This window comes from Urocitellus parryii, chromosome 2 (assembly GCF_045843805.1).
Source record: "Urocitellus parryii isolate mUroPar1 chromosome 2, mUroPar1.hap1, whole genome shotgun sequence".
NCBI lineage: Eukaryota > Metazoa > Chordata > Mammalia > Rodentia > Sciuridae > Urocitellus > Urocitellus parryii.
This window is the reverse complement of record NC_135532.1, coordinates 113,089,516-113,110,996: the sequence shown is the minus strand read 5'-3', so window position 1 is coordinate 113,110,996 and position 21,481 is coordinate 113,089,516. Positions and strand designations below refer to the sequence as shown.

At 36.1% G+C, this 21,481-nt stretch overlaps 1 protein-coding gene across 1 annotated transcript in view; it reads left to right on the top strand.

Moving 5' to 3' along the window:
- Rsrc1 (arginine and serine rich coiled-coil 1) overlaps window positions 1-21,481 on the top strand; it is a 372,541-nt gene that overhangs the window by 234,644 nt on the left and 116,416 nt on the right. Inside the window, exon 6 of the mRNA XM_077793852.1 lies at window positions 2,442-2,493. Coding sequence (XP_077649978.1) covers window positions 2,442-2,493 — 52 coding nt within the window. The remainder of the gene's footprint in view (window positions 1-2,441; window positions 2,494-21,481) is intronic.

The window sequence follows — 21,481 nt, the reverse complement described above, 5'->3', positions numbered from 1 at the left end:
AAGAGCATATTTAGCCCCAGAATTGTAGTTCCTTTCCACATTTCATAAATAAAACTTAGTAAAATGTATCTATATAAGTATATGTATTCAGAATGAAATCATATTCATTTACTGGCTCAAATGTTTTTTTGAAAAATTTTTCTTCTGAAAAAATTCTCCCCTGAAATATATCATCCAAAATAGTGCCAGTATTTTTCTGTTGAAGGACACCTGCTGTTTATAAGGGCCCTCCTGTTGGTGTGCTCTCTGCTATCAAGGGCCCTCGGTCGCTGTGCTTTCTAACTCAGTGCAGACCATGAGACAGTAAAGCAGCATCTTTAAAATACTGAAAGAAAAATTGCTTATGGCCTGCTGGTCGGAATATCATTTCCCCTTTGCCATTCTGGTTATATGGTATTGCACAAAGTTTCGGGTTTCTACTCTGGCAGGTAATTGGCAGAGATGACAAACTGTCTCCAGGCTCACCTGGCCCAGCAAAGTACTTTGTTCTGCGGAGTAGTGGTCTTCATGACGATTTAAATTCTTGTGAAAAACTAACAGGTTTTATGTGGCACGGTTCACGTGTCTGTTTGGGCACAGTGCTTGGTGCTCTGTTGGCTATTTTCTTTAGCTGGGGTACCTGCTTCCTAGCTTTCCACTCTCTGTGTTCCCAGTCCTGATGTCAAAAGCGTTTCCAGTTCCTCAGCATAAATATATTATAAATATATATATAAGAATATATATATAAAAAATAAATCCAGAAAGTGCCCATTTTTGTTGATGTTTTGCTATGGTATTTCAATTTGATATCATATTTTCCATACCTCCTAATATTATAAAGCATGCTTGCCTACATTCTCCCTAAAAAAAACATAATATAAAATTTTCTTTTTTGTTTGCGGTGTCCTCTCATATCCAATCAGGCTTTTCCTTTTACCTATTGTCTGTTTCTGAAAGATGATCCCTCCTACACAGCCCTTCTTCAGCTGTGTCAGCCCAGGTCCCCTCATCTCACCCGGAGTTTTTAAATCGCCACCTAACTGAGTTCCTTGCCTCCAGTTACATTTGTTTTTTTGTTTGTTTATTTTTGCATCACTGGGGATTATATCCAGGACCATGTGCATAGTAGGCTAATACTCTGCCACTGACCTACACCTGCAAATTTTTCTATTTTATTTTGAGACAGGGCCTCTCCAAGTTATTGAGACTGGCCTGTACTTGCCATTGTCCTGCCTCAGCCTTCACAGCCACTGGGATCACAGCCATGTGCCACCTTGCCCAGCTGTCCCATTCCTTTTGACTCATCCTCAGATGCACTGCTAGAGCAACCTATCAAAGCAAAGATCTGCTCTCACCACACTCTGTTTAGATTCTGGATCTCTTCATCTTTATGTCAGAGGTTGACTACTATGGATAAAATGAACACAAATGGGCCTTGGTGTGTCCCAATAAAATTCATTTACAGAACCAGCTGGTCTGAGTGTTGGGTTGTTAGCTCTTGTCGTGCCTCCTCCCTCTCTCAGTGTACCTAACCATTCTCCTCTCTGGCTTCTTTCAGTTGTTTTGGACCATTCAAATTCTTCCACTTTTCCGAGCATTGCATATTCTTTCTAAATCCAGTTATTTAATTCAAGCTGTTTTTTATAATATAGCAAAATATTTAAATATATTGTGTTAATTCTGAGATGATTTTTATGTTGTTTATTTAAGTTATTTTTGTACTTTCTTGCTTACATTTTTATAAATGTATTACCATGTATACTCTTAATGAAAGGTCTTTCATTAAAGTCGTGATGTTGATTCAATCTGTGTTGTATTTTGGATACCATTAATATATTATCTAAAAACCTCAGAATTAGGTTACAGGTTGGAAAGTAGCAGTTCAGTGTCTACTTTATCCACTGTGTTCAGTCTTCATTTCAGAATAGCTAGTGGGGCAGCAGTACAGAAGTTACATTGCTTCTATCTTCCACAGAGCTGTTTTTTTCATATTTAGTTAGAAAAGCAGAAAGCGTTTAGTTTGGGAACCAACTTGCCTGAGGTACTAGATGTCAAATTATTATTGTATTTAAATTCTAACAGGCCATTCACATGTTTCCTTATTCAAAGAAAACACAACTGAAGAATACAATGTTAAATGTGTGAGGTTTTCCTCATTATTAAATTTGGAGTTATTTGTGTTATGCTGATTGGTATGGTTTTAGGATATGAAACAATTCCTTTTCCTTTAAAAAAAAATTAAAAAGAATTTCACCCATGCTTTATCTTGTTGTTAAGAGCTGTGATTTGACAGTGAAAATGAGAGAACACATTGCTAATACTATTGTGGAATTTTGTGAAATTTGGATGGGCAGTGTTTTTGTTATGAAATTCTCTAAAATCCTTAATAAATAATAGTGCATTAATTTAAAGCTCCATATATTAAAACTGACTTGTAATGTCTTTTTTTGGTTGATTTTTAGCCACCAGCTGAACAGGCCAAAGCCAGACTACAGCTTGTTCTGGAAGCTGCTGGTAAGTATTGAAAGTTAACTTGTATTAAATGAAAAAGTGACTCTTAGACTGGTAGCAAACTTTTATAAATTAAGTCAGAGAGAACATTCCTATTTTACAAATTCCCACAGATAATATGTATGGCCAGGTATTACCTGAAATATTTGTTACTATGGCATAACACTAACTATAATTCTAAAAGTGATACAGTGTTTTTTAATTGGTAAAATTGGCATTAATTTTATTAATTTCATTTTGATGAAGTCCCATTCATTTTATTTTTTTGTGATATTTATAAGAATTCTTTAACCCCAGATGATGATTTTCTTCTACATTTTCCTCTAAAAATTTCACAGTCTGTTCTTAATTTTGAATAAGGTATAACAGGTTAAGATTAGACCACCAAATGATAGTCATTATACTTTTAGTATTCATTAAGGAAATACACATGTTCGTATTGATTCAGGTGTCTCTTCATTAGCTCTTTATATTTCCATTTAGCATGTCCATAATCTGTCCATAAGATTGGGAGCACCGGTGTGAATGGTGATCTACTAACTTCCTGAATCACTAGAAATAATTTACCATATAGATATAAGAAGTGATAAGTGTTTTAACTCTTAAGTTTCTTTAACTTTGACTCTGTCTTTTTGTCACTCAATATTATTTTAAATATCATAACTATTTTATGTTTTCCTTACTCATTTTATCTTTACATAGAAAGCTTGATTTTTTTAAAATTTTGGTTGCTATTGAGTTTTTCATAGTTTGACTCTCAAATGTACAACAGGATAAAGCTAATTAATATGATCATTATTTACGTAGTATACGTACATTCCTCGATGGCATTTTACATTGAAAACAAATTTCCACTTCATATTTTTAGTATTAACAGACGCTTTCTTTAAAAGAAAATGTTTACATTGCCTATCCCATAAAATATATTTTTCCATGAATATAATTATAAAGGGTTTTACTTAATACTTTTGTACAGTTTTCATTATTAAAAGAGATTTAACAGTCCAAAGCTCACATTATGTAACTTTACTGTGCCTGTCCTGGTTGTCACCTCCTGCTTCCATTTTAACAGTCTAAGTTGTATTAAGGATAAAGGGCTAGGTTCTCTGGATTTGAGAAGCATTCAGAACTGTGGCAGTTTTCAGATTACAAGCTGATTCTGGTCTGGTTAAGTGAAGGATGAGCCTTAGATGAACAAGAGTCTTATTTGTTGTCCTTTGTCTCTAGCACCGCCCTTTCTCCAGCAGCACTGGAATGAGCACCTTCACACACACCATTACCACATTTCAGATTACTTTCCGCTGCCTGGTCGCTACAGAAAGGAATCCATGAGGGGAGCAGGCTTTTTTTTTTTTTTTTTTTTTTTTAATTGTAGAGGGACACACAATATCTTTGTTTATTAATTTATTTTTTTAATGTGGTGCTGAGGATCGAACCCCAGCCTCACACATGCTAGGCAAGCTCTCTCCCACTGAACTACAGCCCCAGCACCAGGAGCAAGCTTTTAATTCATCTTGCTGAAATGGTTCATAGAACACCATGCTCTTTCCATGGCCTCTGGCTAGGTGACCATTTCACCAGGCTTTACCTTTCAGTGCTAGCTCTGTGAAAATATTGCTTTGTAATATGATGGGATGTGTTAGACCTCTTTGAAAACCATCCAATATTATTTTTACGAGAACCTGTTGCCTTGGAGAGGGCAAGCAGGTAGGTGGATGCATTTCAGTTCCAGTTTTGGTGTTTCAGTTCCCTGTTTTGGTGATGAATTGAAGGCATTCCTTGTATTGTGAAAAGTAAAATTATAAACCAAATAAAAAGAGTGGGAAGAAGAAGAATTTCATTCCAGGCTGAGAAGACTTGCAGTTAAGAGTTTACCCTAGTTCTAGGATTGTTGTCACATTGGAGTTCACCTGAATTCCCAAGGAACACACCCTTGACTTTAGGACCTTAGAAGTTGGCATGAAGAAAGACTTTAGGCTTTATACAGAATTCACTCCAGCCTTACAGTTACCATAACTTAGTAGATATGGCTCATATATAGAAATCATATGATTAGAGTTAATCTTTTAACAGAACCATGGGTCTCAGAAGGAACTTTAATATTCAGTTATTGTATTGTCACTGATTATATTAGTAAATATTACTAATGTTAGCAATTTGGGATTGAAAACTATTTACATGATTATTTCTCAGGCACCATTTGATACTTCTGTTCCTTGGCTCATAATTAATTTATTGGGTCTTATTTACTACAAAATGACTTTTACACTTATAAAATTTTGGTTCTAAAGTTCTATAAAGTGGACCCACAGTCTTTTCTAACTTATTTTATAGAATTCATAATTTTAATTTATAACTCTAATTGTTCTTTGAGGTACCCAATTTGTTTCTACCTGGAAGTCTTTGTTCACTTTGTTCATCTTTTTTTTTTCTCTCTTAGAAGTATCTTTCTCCTTTCTTTTTCTCTCTCCAAATACTTTAAGATTTCCATGATTCTTGTGGTAGTCAGCTTTGTTTTTGCTGTGTCCAAAAACCCAACAAGACCAACTTACAGGGGAAAAAAAGGTTATTTTGGCTCACAATATCAGAGGTTCAGTCAGTGGTAGACCATTTCCCTTTCTGGGTCTGAGGTGAGGCAGAACATCATGGTGGAAGGACATGGTGGAGGAAGGCTGCTCAGCTCCTGGTAGCCAGGAAGCAAAGGGTGGGCAGGGAAGATGTTCTCTTCCAGGGCCCACCCTCCTGGGTCACTGGGACTACAGGTGTGGCCACTATACCTGCCTCTCATAATTTTTAAGACATAATTTTGTTTAAAATCTCCTTCATATTTTTCTTTTTGATAGAGTCAATATATACATGGGACCTTTAAAATTATAATTCTAATGTCATAAGGAAAAGTAGAAATTTCTTTTAGTTCATGGTGGAGAAACAACTTATCTGAAAATCTCAATAATATTCATCATCTGAACAGTTTCTACAACCCTTTATATTATGATTAAGTTTTCAAAGCACTATTGTAATTTTTTTACTTTGTGACTTATATCACCATAGGGTGAATTAATTAACTCCATTTTACAAGTATCCTGGAAGGCCAAGTGATTTGAGGGAAATTGTGCAGCCACAATGGCAGAGCCAAGTGCAAACTCAATGATTTCCAATTCTTGAGCTATTTCTGTCCATGGATGAATCTCCTTGAGTTATGTTGGGCAATAGGAATATTACCAAATACTTATCCTGTTCTGTTAAACTTAGTTCTACAATTACCTTAAAATAATTTCTATCCTTAAGTAAGCCTTCCATTCTGAAGTAAGTTTAATTCACTTTATATAAAAGGATTTATGTTTCATTCAAGGAAAAAAAAACTACTGAGTGTTGATAATAGCTAAATTTATAACTGAGAAATCTAGGGTGGTGTTTAATGCTCACTCATGACTTTGTATTAAACCTAGCTGTGTACATGCATTTCAGTGATTGCTCCTGAAATAGAAACTGGTTAAGTGTTATAAAAGCACAGATTAGTTATATGCATACGGACATAGACCTAACTCATAAGCTTGGCTTAGGAATACACCATAAGTGCCTGGCTGCTAAAACATGCCCTCTTAGTTACGCATTAAGCACCTGGAAGCCAAGTGCTGATCCTCTCTCTTCACAGCCACATGGTCTTAGAAGCCCCAACACTTCTCTAAAATCCAGTCTGGCATAAAGCATTTGTGGTCCCAAGAATGAGAAATGAGATTGCCTTGATAATATACTGTTCCCAGACCACAGAAAGCTACTCTACCCTCATTTACAGGTGACAGAGGTTTCTGTAGATTTCTGACTACTGATCTGCTGACTGAGAAATCAGCTGATTTGTTATTGTTTTCTGAGGGGAGAGAGACAAAACAATAAAACAGAGCAAGTGATTGAAAGTTAATTTCTGTTTCATATGAACAGGTGTTTTTCACTTTTCTTTTTTCCCAGGTGAGCTACCTTGATTGTGTGTTGGTAGTCTAGGTTTATATCTGACTGCACTAATGAACTTTGGAAATCTGGGCAAATAGATCACTTTTCTTCATTGTTCTTCAGTTTCTTCATCTGTAAATGATGGTATTAATATACATTAACTAAGGGAGTCATTGTTATGGAGTTAGAGTTAACTCTTAACTCTAAGCATACCTGTTACAAACCCAGTGTTCAATAAATGGTAGCAGTTAGTGTAAAAGGCATTGTAGTATGGTCAGTTCTCAAGTCAGATAGCCTTGGCGACATTCTGAGCTCCACTGTTGTTGACTGATGGCAAAGTTGTTAAAGCTTACTGAACTTGAATAATATGTACTTGCAGTTTTTATGAGACCTAAATAAATTACCGTGCTAAAGTCTTTAGCATCTCTCACATAACTGAGCATTATATAAATGTTAGCTAGTAGGAGTAGGAATAGCTTTTTACAGCATCCCAGAGAGGCTTTATTAGGTTATTAAAGAAGAGAAATTGAGTCACACATCCTCCTCACGCCAACATGCATAAACAGAAGATGTTATGAAGAATTAAGAATAGTGCTTTTAAAAAGAAATGAATAAAACTTCAGATAATTTAATTGACTTGGAAATTGACTAAAACTGTTTTTTTCATCAAGTACATTTTTTTGCAAATTTCAGAAAATTCTACATGAAATCAAATATTTATATTAATGCAAAATCAAATGGATAATACCAATTTAACTTCCACTTTCCAACAATGGACATGATTTTGGCTTTGTGTTAATCCTGAAAGATAAAACTAGTGCTTCCTAAAGAGAATTATGAAGCAACTTGTTTTAAAACATATGAGTAATTTGTTTTAGTATCAGTTAAACATTTATATTTGAATGGTTATCATTTACCCTTAGTGATATTTAGCAAGAGGAAAGCTATCAGCGAGAGTCTGGCAATATCACAGCAACCTGCCCCGCCTGAGCAGATGTTAAGCAGACAGGAGTTGCATGTTAATTTTGAGAGGGTGGTATGTTCAAGCCTAGCTGAAGTATGCTGCATGTGGGCTTGCTGGACTCAAGCACAATGCTGGATCTCTTGGGAGAATTTTAAAGCTAAACCTCTTTCTTTGGGGTCCTCTATATGGACTCTCTCAAGTCAGTATAAAGCAGATCATCCCTAGGCTAAAGCCCTTCAGCTTTTGTTATTGGGCTCAGTAGACCTGTAATTAGGCCTCCTGGCAGGCCTTGCGGGCCAGTTAATGGTCATATGGAGCTTCTGCAAGGCAGACTGGCTTTGTGTAAATCCGGGTAGGAATATGTTCATGGGTCACTTCCTACCAGGACTGTGCTTTGTCCTTAGGCCCTGCGGCTGACAGAGAGCAGGTTCCCTTGACCGTGGGCTGTTCAGCGTGCAACTCAGAATCTACTCCTCTAATCCCCAGTGTAAACAGAGGATTTAGGAGGGCTTCTGTCACTTAGAGTTGCCAATTCATTGAGTGTCTGTGGATGTGTTCCCCAACTTCATTACTGAAGACTGACAAGTGGGGAAGATTTGGGCACTCGTTTGTCTATCAAATATGAAGGTCTTTTTTCTATGGTAAATAATTGTAAATAATTTATCTGGAATTACAAAATGAGGGTTTTTTTTTTTAAGAATTAATCACCTTTTAATATTTTTAAGTTTAAGCTGTTAAAAATTTTGGACCAATAGTTTTTTCCTATAGGGGAAAAAATAGGTCTATTTTTTGATAAGCATAAAATAATATCTCATAAAGTAATTTACCAAAAAGTGATTGATGTAGATTTTAGATGTTAAAGAAATAATTAATTCAAAACTTTTTTTTAGACCATACTTTTTAATCTTAAGTAAAACTTCTATTTTAGTGTAACAGCTTTTGAGAGAACTATCAAATCATTTTATAAAATGCTTTAAGTGCGAATCATGAGGTATTTAAAGTTATGAGTGTCATTTATTGAGAATGTACTATATGATAAGTACTTTATATGCATTTTTATGTATAATATTTTTAATAATTGATCCATGTTTTTAGCCAAGAAAAATATTTAGCTTTTAAGAATAATTGAGATTCCCTTTTCCCTTTTATTTAATCTGTTTTTGCTAGGTTTTCTTTTTTATGGCTTGGATTATATTGGGATTAGATTCCAAAATACATGGCAGTCCTAAGTACATACCACAAAGATGGAATTGCCAGTTACCTTTCCCATGAGCCAGTCTTTCTTTTAGGGACAAATCAAATGATGAATACTTTCTAAGTCTCATCTAGCAAATCAGTGCTCAGTGTTTTGCATTTTGTGATGTAAAAATGGTTCGTGACAGATGTGGCTGAAAAGACCACATACGTAGACTGTATGATTTTAGTCTGGTGGAACTAATAGGATCACTCATTACATTTTAGACCCTGGGGTTTCTTTTTGCTTTCATAATAATGATTTAAAAAAAACTGTTAAATAGAGTGGTCCTTTTTCTGTGTTAGTTCAGCATCTTCTTGTAAATTAGAAAGAGTTGATGGCAACACATAATTTCCTCTCCTCCACAAAATCCATTCATTAATGTTTTAGTGTGAGCTCTTTTTAATTTGTTAGTTATTCTGTTATCCTATAAAAGTTAAAATTTTTATAGAGGATTTCTTTGAATTTTATTTAGCAAAATTAGAAAGTATATTCCTTAGCGAGTCTAAAGCCTGTAGACTCAGTTGAGCTATATAGTAACATTTACAAATGTTAAGTAATTTATGGTGACAAAACTGAAAGACATGACTTAGCAAGAAGTTACAGTCTCACGCATAACAAGGAGAATGGCGCCAGTGTAACTTGTCCTTTTTATCTTTTTAAAAATGTACGTGGTAGGTTTAATAGAAGTATTAATGTATTTGTGACATTTTGGACTTTAAAAATAGTTCCTGAACAGTGTGGATGATTTCATCCTGTTTTTTTTTTTTTCATTTTGTTTTGTTTTGTTTTGTTTTGTGGTGCTGGGGATTGCAAGGCAAGCACTCCATTAACGATGAGTTATATCCCCAGCCCCCTTCATCCTGTTTTAATACCAACCAATAATTAACATTTCTTTTGAAGAAGTGTCTAGGATGATGTACCTCAGGATGCCAGTAGTGGTTCTTGTCCCTGAACAGTGGGATTAAGGTATTCAAACAGTCTTCGGCTTGTGTTTGTTTTCTCATTGTTCTGTGGTTGGGAAGAGAACATAAAGAGGTCTAGAAAAGAATGAATTTAAACTTCATAAAATTCAACCAGTAAGTCAGTTCTCCCCCCATCCTAACCTTTGTGACCACCAGTCTGAGGGTATCATTCCAGTTTTGCTGCTTTCAGAATGCCTTGCAAGTAGAATCACACAGGACAGTGTCTTTTGTGTCTGTGCTCTTTCTCTTGGCCCACTGCTTTTTAGATGTGCCCTTGTTGTGAACATCGGTTGTTTTTATTGCTAATTGTTTGGCTTTACCAGTTTGTTTATTTTTTCAGCAGTTGGTAGATGGGTGAATTGTTTGCAGTTTGTAGTTTTCATGCCTAAAGCTTACATAAATGTTTATGCACAAGTTTGTTGAAACACGTATCTTCATTTGTTTTGGGTCCGTACTTAGAAAAGGGATTGGTACGGAGGAGGAATTGGTTTGGGATTGCTTGGCTTGTATAGTAAGTATAGGTTTAACTTTTTAAGAGACTGGCAAAACTGTTTTTCAGTATGTTTCACTGTATAATTCTGCACACTGTATATAAAAATGCGCTTGTTCCATATTTTTGACATCCCTCGGTGATGTTGGCCTTTTGGATTAATTTTAGTCATCCTGATGGGTATGTTGTGTTTCATTTGACTTTCATGTGACTTCCTATGATAACTAATGATTTTGAACATCTGTGCATGCAAACATTAATCATTTTAGGCTTTTAGAAAATATTTACTTAAATTTTTTTGCCCATTTTAAAATAAATTCTTTGTGTTATTGAATTGTGGAGTTATTTATATATTCTTTATTTTCTTCCAGTCTCTGCCTTGCCTGTTGATTTTCTTAAATATTTTTGTTGAATTAATAACAATGTGCAGTAATATGCCTCTTTTTAGTGACAGTTCTTTGATTTTTGATAAATGTGAATAGTCAAGTAGCAATGCCAAGGATCATGGTGTGGGACAATTCTGCCACCCCCAGAATCCCCTTTTCTGTAAGCCTCTCCTAGCACTCCAATTCCCATCAACCACTGATCTGTATTTTGTTTCTCAGTTTGACTTTCCCAAGGTGTCATTTATATGGAATCGTATGATGTGTGACCTTTTGAGTCTGGCTGCTTATATTTAACATAAGTCACATTTGTGTTTCAACCATGTTATTGCATGCACCTGTGGTTTATTTCTTTTTTATTGCTAAGTGGTATTTCATTGTGTGAGTTAAGTAATTGAAGAATGCTGATGTTTCTAACTTGGGGTGCTTTTGATTTAGACCACTATAACATTCTCATTTCAAATTTCATGTGAATATAAATTTTTGTTTCTTTGGTCATTGCCTAAAACTGGTGTTGCTGAGTAGTATAAAAAGTTTATTGTTAGCATTATGAGGACATGCACTCTCTTTTCCACAATGGCTGAACCATTTTGTGCTCCCCACATGATTACCCAAGAAATCATGTTGTTCCACATTTTTGCTGTTTTGTGCTAGTGTCAGTTTTTGTTTTGCTCTGGTCAATCTTGTGGGTGTGTAGAGGAATCTCAGTGTGGTTTTAATTTTCATCTCCCTCATGAATGATGTTGAGCACTCTCAGTGCTTATTTGCTATCACAGATCTTTGCCCATTTGAAAAACTTAGGTTGTTTGCCTCAGTTTGCTGAGTTTTAAGACTTACGTACATTCTGCATAATTTTTTTTTCATGCATGTGATTTGTAGATATTTATTTGTCAGGGTTTTTCCCTTATGTTGTACTTTGGTGTGGGGGTGGGTTTGCTGGGGTTTGAACCCAGAGCCTTGTACACGCAAGGCAAGCACTCTACAAACTGAGCTATATCCCCAGCTCACTAGTATACTTTCATATTATCATTTCTATCTTGAGAATACAAAGATTTGCTCCTATGTTTTTTCTTTGTTAAGATTTTACATTTAAATCTATGATCCCTTTTAATAATTAATTTTTATATATGGTGTGAAGTATTAATTGGATTCTTTGTTGTTCATGTGAATATCTAATTATACCAGTATCATTTATTGAGAGATGTCTTCTTCCACTGAATTGTCTTTGTATCTTTGGAAATATCAGTTGACCATGTTAGAGCAGGTCTGTTGTGAATTATCTACTCTGTTACTTGACCTCTCTGTCCCTTGCTCAGACTGCATTGCCTTCATGACTGTCATTCTGTCCTGTCTTGAGATCAGTCAGTGAGTCTTCCAACTTTGTTCTTTTTAGAATGCTGTAGGTATTCTGGTTCTTTTCCTTTTCTATATAAATTTTACCATATATTTTTTATTTCTAATTTTTTTAAATTCACCTAGGATTTTGATTAGAATCATACTGACTGTAATTTCAGTTTGGGGGAGAATTGACATCTTAACTGTATTGTCTTCTAGTCCGTGAACAGATTCTTCCTCTTGCAGCTGTCAGATAAGTATTAAATATCCACTGTTGTGATTGTCTTTGTATTCTTATAAATACTGTATCCTAACTGCTTAATTTTTTTTTGGAGTTTAATGTTCATACTAAAGACAGTTTTTCCCTGCAGAGAAATAATCTTTTCTAGCCTTGTTTGTTAACTAAGTCTTCCTTCTCACTGCTGCTTTTGATGCCTTGTTTACATTTGATACATAGGACTTTTTTTTATAATTTTTCTTTTTTAGTCATAGATGGACACAATACTTTTGTTTGTTTATTTTTATGTGGTGCTGAGGATTGAACCCAGTGCCTCACATGTGTGAGGTAAGCACTCCACCACTGAGCCACAACCCCAGCCCCTGATACATAGTTTTTAAACTTCTATCTGATTGATTAGAGTAAATTAGAAAATGATAGTAGAAAGGCTTAAGTTGGTACTAGTAATTCCTGACAAGGTAGACATAGACAAATTATTAATAGGAGATAAAATAAACTCAGAAAATTATAGGAGTATATAATTTAGGTAAGCAGATCCCTATATATGGTCCCTTATATTTTATTCCAAAATTTACTGGCTACTTTGAGGGTCATAATGATGCTATGAGTCATTCAGGGAAGGATGAAGGAAGTTCAGCATTATCTGTTTAAGAAGGCAAGTAGGGCTGGGTGTGGTTGTGCACACTGGTCATATGAGGTATTCAGGAGGATGAGGCAGGAGGATCCCAAGATCAGGGATAGCCTAACCAGCTTACCTAGGCCCTGTCTGAAAATAAAAAGTGAAAATAGCTGGGACTTGTGATAGAATACTTGGCTAGTGTGCACAATGCCCTGATTCTGATCCCCACAATCACTAAAGAAGATGTAGAGGTGGAGCAAAATACTTTGAAGACTTTTAAAAAGAGAGTTGAGTGTGCTAACAAGGAAAGATGTTATCCTTCAAATAATTACAGCAAAACCAACACAAACGTCCAGAGTGATGCCAAAACATCTGTTTTTATGGATGACTGCATATATGTATTTTTAGCATATATCCAGAAAGCCCTGGAAAAATACTCACCAAACTTAATGAGAAAGAGAACCGTAGGTAGCAGTGGCATGCCTTTATTTTCTGCTTTCCTGTGGTGTTTTGGTTTCTCTAAAATAAGCTTGTATTTCTTTTCTAGTTGAAAACTTTGAAGACTGTATAGAAGTGTGTGATATACTATAGGAGGATGTGAGCCACAAACAAGTGATTTGCCTGTTGGAAAGTTCATGGATTAACTCCACAGTTAAATCATGAAACTTCATTCCCCAGAAGGCAGGTACATGTGGTGTGCCCTCCTTATCATGTGTTTGAGATTTTTAAAAATTAGCAATTATTGTTTTTAAGTAAAAGAGTTTAGTCATTGCATCTTTATACTCAAAAATATTTACTTATGCAATACTTTCTTTTTAATTTAAATTTGTTTTAACTGACTATAAAAACATAATAGTTACACATATTCATGGGTACCATGTGATGTTTTTGATACACATGTACCTATTGGCTGATGTGTACATCAGGTTAAACATAGCTGTCTCCTCAGCTTTTATTGTTTATGGTGAAACTTTCATAATTCCTTTTCTGGCTTTTTGAAATAGATATATATTATCATTATCTATAGTCACCTGCTGTGCAGTGGTACAAGAGAACTTCTTATGCCTGACTCACAGTAACTTATTTCCCACTCACCATTTTCCCTCTGGCAATCAGCATTCTGCTCGAAACTTCTATGCGATCAGCTTTTTTTAGATCCTACATGAATGAAATCTTGCTTTATTATCTTGCTGTGCCTGGCCTATTTTACTTAACATTATAGTCTCCATTTCCATCCATGTTGTCACAGATGACAGGATTTCATCCTTCTTATGATTGAATAGTAGTCCTTTGTATATGTGTGCATATTTATACCACATTTTCTTTATGCATTCATCAGATGATGGACACTTAGGTTGTTTCCATTTCTTGGTCATCACGAGTAGTGCTGCAGTAAACATGGCTGTGCAGATATCTCTTTAGCATGTACCAGTTTCTTGACAAAGTACCCTATTCATAATAGATTCTACTATTAGGAATTTTATTTAACAGTAGTGAAAGTGATTTTCTTTTTTTTATCTAGAAATCTGAGAGTAGAAAGAAAGGAATCAAAGACAGTTGTCAAGATTTCTGCTGCACACATAAATAGGGCATGCTTAAGTTCCCAGATACAGAGTTGAACTAGGAGCAGTTACCACAGAGACAAGTAAATGGAGATGTAATGTGACATGGTGCTAAGGACCAGCACCCTGGGACAACACAGACAAACCTATTCGCTTACAGCAGGTTGTGCCTCAAACTGTGGCATACTGATGAGGGAACATGGGAGCCCTGGTGGCAGCAGAAAGTAACACAGCACATGCAAAGCCCTAGTGAGCTGGATGAAGGGGTTATTAATAAAGGCCTGGACTACTTTAAGTTAATCACCAAGATTCCCAGCCTTACAGCAGCTGTGAATCTTTACCGCCTCTGGGCCTGGAAAAAGCAAAGGAAGAGAGCAGTTATAGGACATGGTGAGAGGAGCGACAGGTCTGTCTCAAAAGGAACCAAAAGCAGCCATTGTCAAACCACAGGACAACAGGAAATGCATCTAGCCTGTCTTTTCTATTGCCCTCTAATTGATCTCTTCCAGTGTCTTTTACTGACCAGATCCTGATAGCAACTCAAGGACAAGGCAATCTGTGCTATACAACCTGTAGAGTTCATCAGACGGGTCAAGGTGGAGGAAGGCACAGATGGGGCAGGAGGAGCAGGTGCAGCATGGCCAGCAAAGCAAGAGTCCCTGAATGCCATTTAGTGACAGCAGAAAAAAGAAGTGGAGCACAGGTAGAACAGATGTCTTGTGACAGTTGCAGGAAGTTCACTTCTCCAAATTTTACACTCATTCAACTGTAAAATATTCAGAATTTTATGTAACAAAGTACCTTCCTTAGAATTGATTCCAACAAAAATGAATTGTGCTAGGCCTTATACTTGGCACTGGGAGTACAAAGATTCCTAAGACAGTTTCAACCTTGATGGCACGCACAGTCAAGTGCAGGAGAGAGATGTGCAGGCAAACACAGGTAGTACTATAAGCCATCCTTCCATTTCTGAGACATCTGAGACCTACTTTGTTCTGAAAGTACAACAGGAACACGGGAGAGCTGCCTTTGCTTGAGGAATCGGGAAGAACTCATAAGTGTATCCTTGGTAGCAGTGAAGGGTGTGCTATTTCTGCCTTTTGTTTTTCCTTACTTGGCTTCATTATAAATCATACATATTAACAACTTGGATGTAAAAGGGAATGGTATCAACCTGAGCAACAAAGTCCATTTGATATAGTTATTGAAGGAGTATTTATCATTGCCTTATTAAATATGGAGAAATAAGTGTGCCATTTTCTTCCAAATGGTTTTATTTGCTCGTGTTTTCTTTGTTGACCCAAATGAATGAAATTAGAATAAACAATCTTAAGTCATTTGTAATCATGAGCTGATTAATGGAGTTTGGTTTCATAGCCATTATTCATTCACGAACACCTGATATCTTTCCCATAAACAAATTGTGTTTGTCCAAATTAAGAAATTAAATGAAGCGTCTGATGGGTTTATGATTGACCCTCTAACTCAGAGCCCATTAGTCAATGTCGTTATCACAGAAAACTGTGTGACTAATGTGCTGTCTAAGGAAGCATGTGGATTTATTGTGACTTCTGATTAATGCTTGCTGCAAGCCAAAGTACTAGCAATGGTAATGTTTTGATCCTCATCTCTAGCAGTCACTGAAGGATCTTCTGATGAAATGCATTTATGTCCTGTTATACTTAGAAAAGATTACAGGTAGTGAGTGGATACATTTTCAAGGTGTGTGTTTTAGAAAGCATTCACAGTATGTGCTTTAAACATTTATAAAAGGAGTTTTACATCATTTAACTTTGTAGATGTCATCTTTTCCATTTTAGGTAATAGGCTTAATATGTAGATTATTTTAAAAGTAGTATTTATCAACTTATGAGTAAATAAATTTAAATAAGAAAAGTACAACATGTGAATTTTAAAATAGTTTAAATTAAAGCAGGTTTAACTTGGTAATTTTAAGTATTTAAAAATCGTATGTAATCCTTAGTTGGTATGTTTTAGATTTGCCAATAAAGCAAGTTCCTCTTTGCCTAATTTCTTCTCACTATAAAGTTAGTACGCTACCATGTCAAACCACTCTAACGTGGGCCTTGTAGTGAGATGGCTGCTTGAGTCTGTGGTATATGATCAACATGCTTTTAGAAAGAAACTAAAGACCTTTTGTATGGGCAAGTTGTTATTATTTGATGTTGTAGGGGTTGTGGGTAGGGGCCATAGTGAGGGTTTAAAAATTGCAAACACTGTTTTCCATCAGAATCCATCTGATCAGTAAAGTTCACAAGCCAGAAATACATGGCCCACAGTCTTTGTGAGGAAGTATGTTGACTCTTAACACTTTTACTTAGTAGAACAAGGAAAAGGTAGGCTACCTATGAGAATAGGAAAAAAGAACAGAAGAACTTTTTGAAAATCTCTCTGATTTCCTTTCTACCCTGAAAATTGTAGTGAAACATCAGTTTTCTTTCATGCTTATTCTGACTTCATTTGGAACAGAAAAGATACTAGCACCAGATATTAGGCTAGGCATATCACCTCCATTATTTCATTTGCTTAAAGAAGAATATGGTCATGACATCTAGATGTAGAAAGGAGTAAAGGGCCATGTTAGCTTTTTTCAATATACTAAAGGTCTCATGGTCTGCTAAATTTGAAAGAATTTCTCAAGCCTGACTTTGATGGCTTTATTCCTAATAAGATTAAAATTTCAGGACACAATGAAAAAGGTGGGTTAGAATATTTTTACTGGTCCTTATACCACATATAAAATAGTACTAAGACTGCTTCCAGCCTTCAGTGATCATGCAGTAGAGGACCTGTGAGTTAATATCATTTGAACAAAAGGGCAGTACAGAGTTTGCTTGCAGCATGGCTGGGATCTTAGGTTGTACTTGGTCATACTCATTTAGAATTTTCTTTATTTGTTGAAGGTTCCTTGGTAAATAAAACATCTTTACCTTAGTTTGGACATTAAGCTGGGCTCTCTTCTTCAAAAGAAGTCATTGTAATTTCTAAACAAGGTGATTTTGAAAGAGATTCTGAAGGAGTTATACCTCCACATACTTAGTGCATAATGTTTCCAGAAAAATCTGAGGTTCAGGCGGGGCCACGCTTTCTATAGTCACACACCTCCATAAGTGGTAGATCAGTACTCAGACTTAATCAGTCTGATGTCAAAGCCTGTTTTCCAATCCGATTTTAAACCCATGTCTCAGATGTATAAATATATCTTAAAGTTCATGCACAAAAAATGACTTATTTACTTTGGATATATTTCAGTGCCAGCATAATTATTTAGCTATAAAGGATTCAGTAAAAACAGGAAAGAGTTTACTGTCAATTTATAGCCCCACAGAAAAGGTTGCCAAAAGTTGCTTTTTATAGTAGTCTGAAGCAACTAAGCAGAATACAATGGAGGGGAAGGGAGAAGAGCAAATCAACATTTTTTTTCAGTACCCACTATATGTCCATGATTACCCAGTGTAATCTGTAGCACAAAAGTACTAATTAGGTACTAGAACAGAGTGACAATAACAATATGTGCATGTCTTCTTTTGCATAATTGTGAAATATCCACTTTTATAATGACATTTCATTTTTAAAATCAGATACTTTAAAAATGTTTCCTTGGGAACATTCCACTTGAGAAAAGACCAGAGCTAGTGAAGGACAGTTCTTGGTTCTCCTGGAGTGTCACGTTCTTGGGGGAGGGAGGTTCAGGTTAAAATGAATTATCTTGAAGAAGATAACATCAGACCTTAAGAAAATGGACTTAACTCTGGTGGAGAAAGGGAAAGGGAGCCCCGAAAGTCTTACACTGGGTAAAGGGAAGTGGGCAGGATCCTGGCCTACAATCTCACTAAAAAATGAACTCTGTCCTTGCCAAATTCATATGTGAAGCCCTCATTGCCCAGGTAAAAGGATCCGGAGTTGGACACTTAGGTTTACACAGGGTCACACGGAGGAAGGCTCATGGTTGGATTGGTGCCCTTATGGAAGAGACCCACCCTACTCCACATTGAGACAGCAACTAGGAAGAGTGTCTCCATAAGAAAATAGCCATGTTAACACCTTGATCTTGGACTTTTAGACTCCAGACCTATGAAATAAATATATTTCTATTGTTTATGCTACACAGCTTGTTTTGTTTTGTTATGACAGCCTGAGTGACTGAGATACCTCCTCATACTTCTAATGATATTTTCCCTCAGGAACCCAGTCCCTCCTAAGATGAGTTTTTCAGGTACCTCTGAAAGGCTCAAACTGGCTCCAGAGGAATTGATATTTCCCAACTTCATGATTAACCTGATAGCCCGATAACTGGGGAAATGAGATTCAAAATAATACCTAATGAGATGAGGAAGAGGACTTTTGTCTGGCCAGATTGCTTTCTATTGTTGAATTTTAATGCAATATGTAACTTTCTAGAAATATCTCAATACACAAATCACATTTCACATTTTTAAAAACAATGGAAAGACAGTGTTTCACCAAGAAAAATACCAATATTTTAATGTCTAGAAATACCATACTGTATTAAATTACTGAAAACTAGAATTATAATCACTATATAAATAGATATACTTGGATAGTCTAGGTACCTTTACCCATACTTTGTGAAGTGTATATATACATTGACATTATAGTTCCTAAAGAAGTATGTGATTACAGAACCAATAGGACAGAGCAAATAGGTTTATGTTGAGTCTTTAAGCATAGTGATGGTGGGAGGGAAGCTGTGTGTGTCTTTTCTGCTTGCCCTGTGGGACAGAGTTGCTCTGCCCATCAGCTTTTCATCACCATGACCAAAATACAAGAACCACTTAGAGGAGGTAATTTGGGTTCATTTTCAGGAGCTTAGTCCACGGAAGTCGACTCCATTACTCTGGGCCTGAGGGGAGGCAGAACCCCATAGAGGAGAGGCAGAGAGGAAAGTTTCTCAGCTCAAGGCAGCCTTGAAGTAGAGAGCACATGCCGCTGGAGGATAGAGGGCCAGAGATGGAATGTATAAACCCCAGGGCAGTCCCCAGTGGTCCAGTTCCTCCAGGCACACCCCACCCAGTACAGTAATCCTCTCAAATTAATAATCCATCCAGTGGATTAATCCACTGATGAGGTTACAGCTCTCACAATCTGATCATTTCACCTCCTGCATTATTAGCACAGGAGCTTTTGAGGGACACCTCATCTCCAAACCAAAGCAGTTAGGATTGTGTAACTAAGCCATAGTTCATTAATTTTAATGTTCTCCAGGGCTTCTCATCTGCAAATAGGTATATATATATATATTTATAATAAACATTTTAAGTCACTTTACATAGTAGAAAATATTACTGTACTGCAGTGACTTTCTTGTTTTGCTGTTGTTTATTTCTCATTAATGCTGTAGCCTAAAAGAAATAACTAAGCAATTAAATTTTTTACCCTTTGAATGAAATATCACAACAATTTGTAACTTTGGAGTTACCCGTTGGCATCTTTTTCTTTTTTTGACTTCAGGAGTGTTATAGGAATTGGCTTTGAGTTCCACCTCTTCTGTGTCTTCCCCCCAAGAAGAAATTGGATAATTTCTGTACATATCCTTTTTATCATAGGCAAATCATTTGATCCCTCTCAGCTTTCCTCTCTTTATCTATGCAGTGAAGGGTCCCAAAGGAGAAAGGCAGCATTTCCCCTTCCCGGTGGCCTGATGCTGCATGAAGCTGTTCTCATTTTGTCTGAGTGATTATAACATCTGTATGCTTATAATAAGCAAAAATCTGAGCCACTTATTTTAGAAATTACTTATTGAATTTTCTGCTCTGATATTTTAAAGTAGCATCCAGAGACCATAGTTTGAGTCATATTCTCCATAATCCCTTTCTCCCACAAAAAGATGATTGATTCCCTTACCTGCCACCGAGGGACCATGGGAGGAATGGCCTCACTCCCTGTGATGGCACTTGGAAGTGGAGTGAAGGTTTGAAACAACAGCAGAGAAACAAGAACCTTCTCATTTAGGGAGAACAGCCCATGGAGTAAATGATTTTTTCATGTAACAAAATGTTCCCCAGACTCACATGAGTGATTACATTCCTTGTATCCTTTTCACTTGAAAGGAGAGTGTGTGGCTAAATTCTGTAACAGTGTTAAGAATTCTGCAACAGTGTTAAGAAAGCATGCACAAACAGTGACAGCCCTGACTGCTAGGTAAACTGAAAGAATTTTTTGTCATAAATAAACTCATTACAATTCTCCTTATAAAAATGATGCCAGAAAAAGAGGTAATGTAGGAATTTCATATTCTAGTTTTATTGAGATGAAATTAGTGAATGACAGAGCTCATTGAAAGAATAAATCTCAGCTCTTTGTTTTTAAATATCTTTGTGCCTCAATTAAGAATTACTTTTGGGGCTGCAGTTGTGCTCAGTGGTAGAGCACTTACCTAGCATGTGTGAGGCACTGTGTTTGATTCTTAGCACCACATATAATAGATGAATAAAATAAAGGTCCATCCACAAATAAAACAAAGTGTTGCTTTTGGAGCACATAAAATGAGCTCTCATTGTTAAATTGTGTAGACCGTATTTTAAATATTTTTAGACTTAACCAAAATTTCCTGGTATAATATATCTATAAGGGGCTGGGATTGTGGCTCAGGGGTAGAGTGCTCACCTAGCATGTACGAGGTCCTGGGTTCGATCCTCAGCACCACATAAAAATAAATAAAGGTATTGTGTCCATCTACAACCAAAAAATAAATATTAAAATGTCTGTGTGTGTGTGTGTGTGTGTATTTGTGTATACATATTTCTGAGATTAACTGTTTTGGGTAACTTACAATATGTCAACTGAATCATTTTCCAAATATGATCTTTAAATAATTAGAGAAATAATTTACCTCTATATACGTCTCAAATAAAAATACCAGGATTAACTGTGATAAACCTGTCTCATTTCTCTGAGTACTGCAAGCAATTAAAAGCCATTCAGTCACATTTAATTATAACACTCTCTAGTCAGAGAAGTTTCCTTTCTCCCTTGGGGGTTTGTCTGTGGCATTGGGTTCTGGACCTCACTCCAACTTTTGGCCTGGAATACTGATCAAGCAATTTGGGGACTTTAAAAAGGACCAGTATAATCAGTTTAATACTGTTTGCTTAGTACGAGGTAGAAATAGCCTACAAGGGCTGGGTACAACGTAGTGGTAGCACACGTGCTTTGCATGATCCCTAGCACTGTGAAGTGAGGGAGAGCCTGCAAGTCAAATAATAGTATTA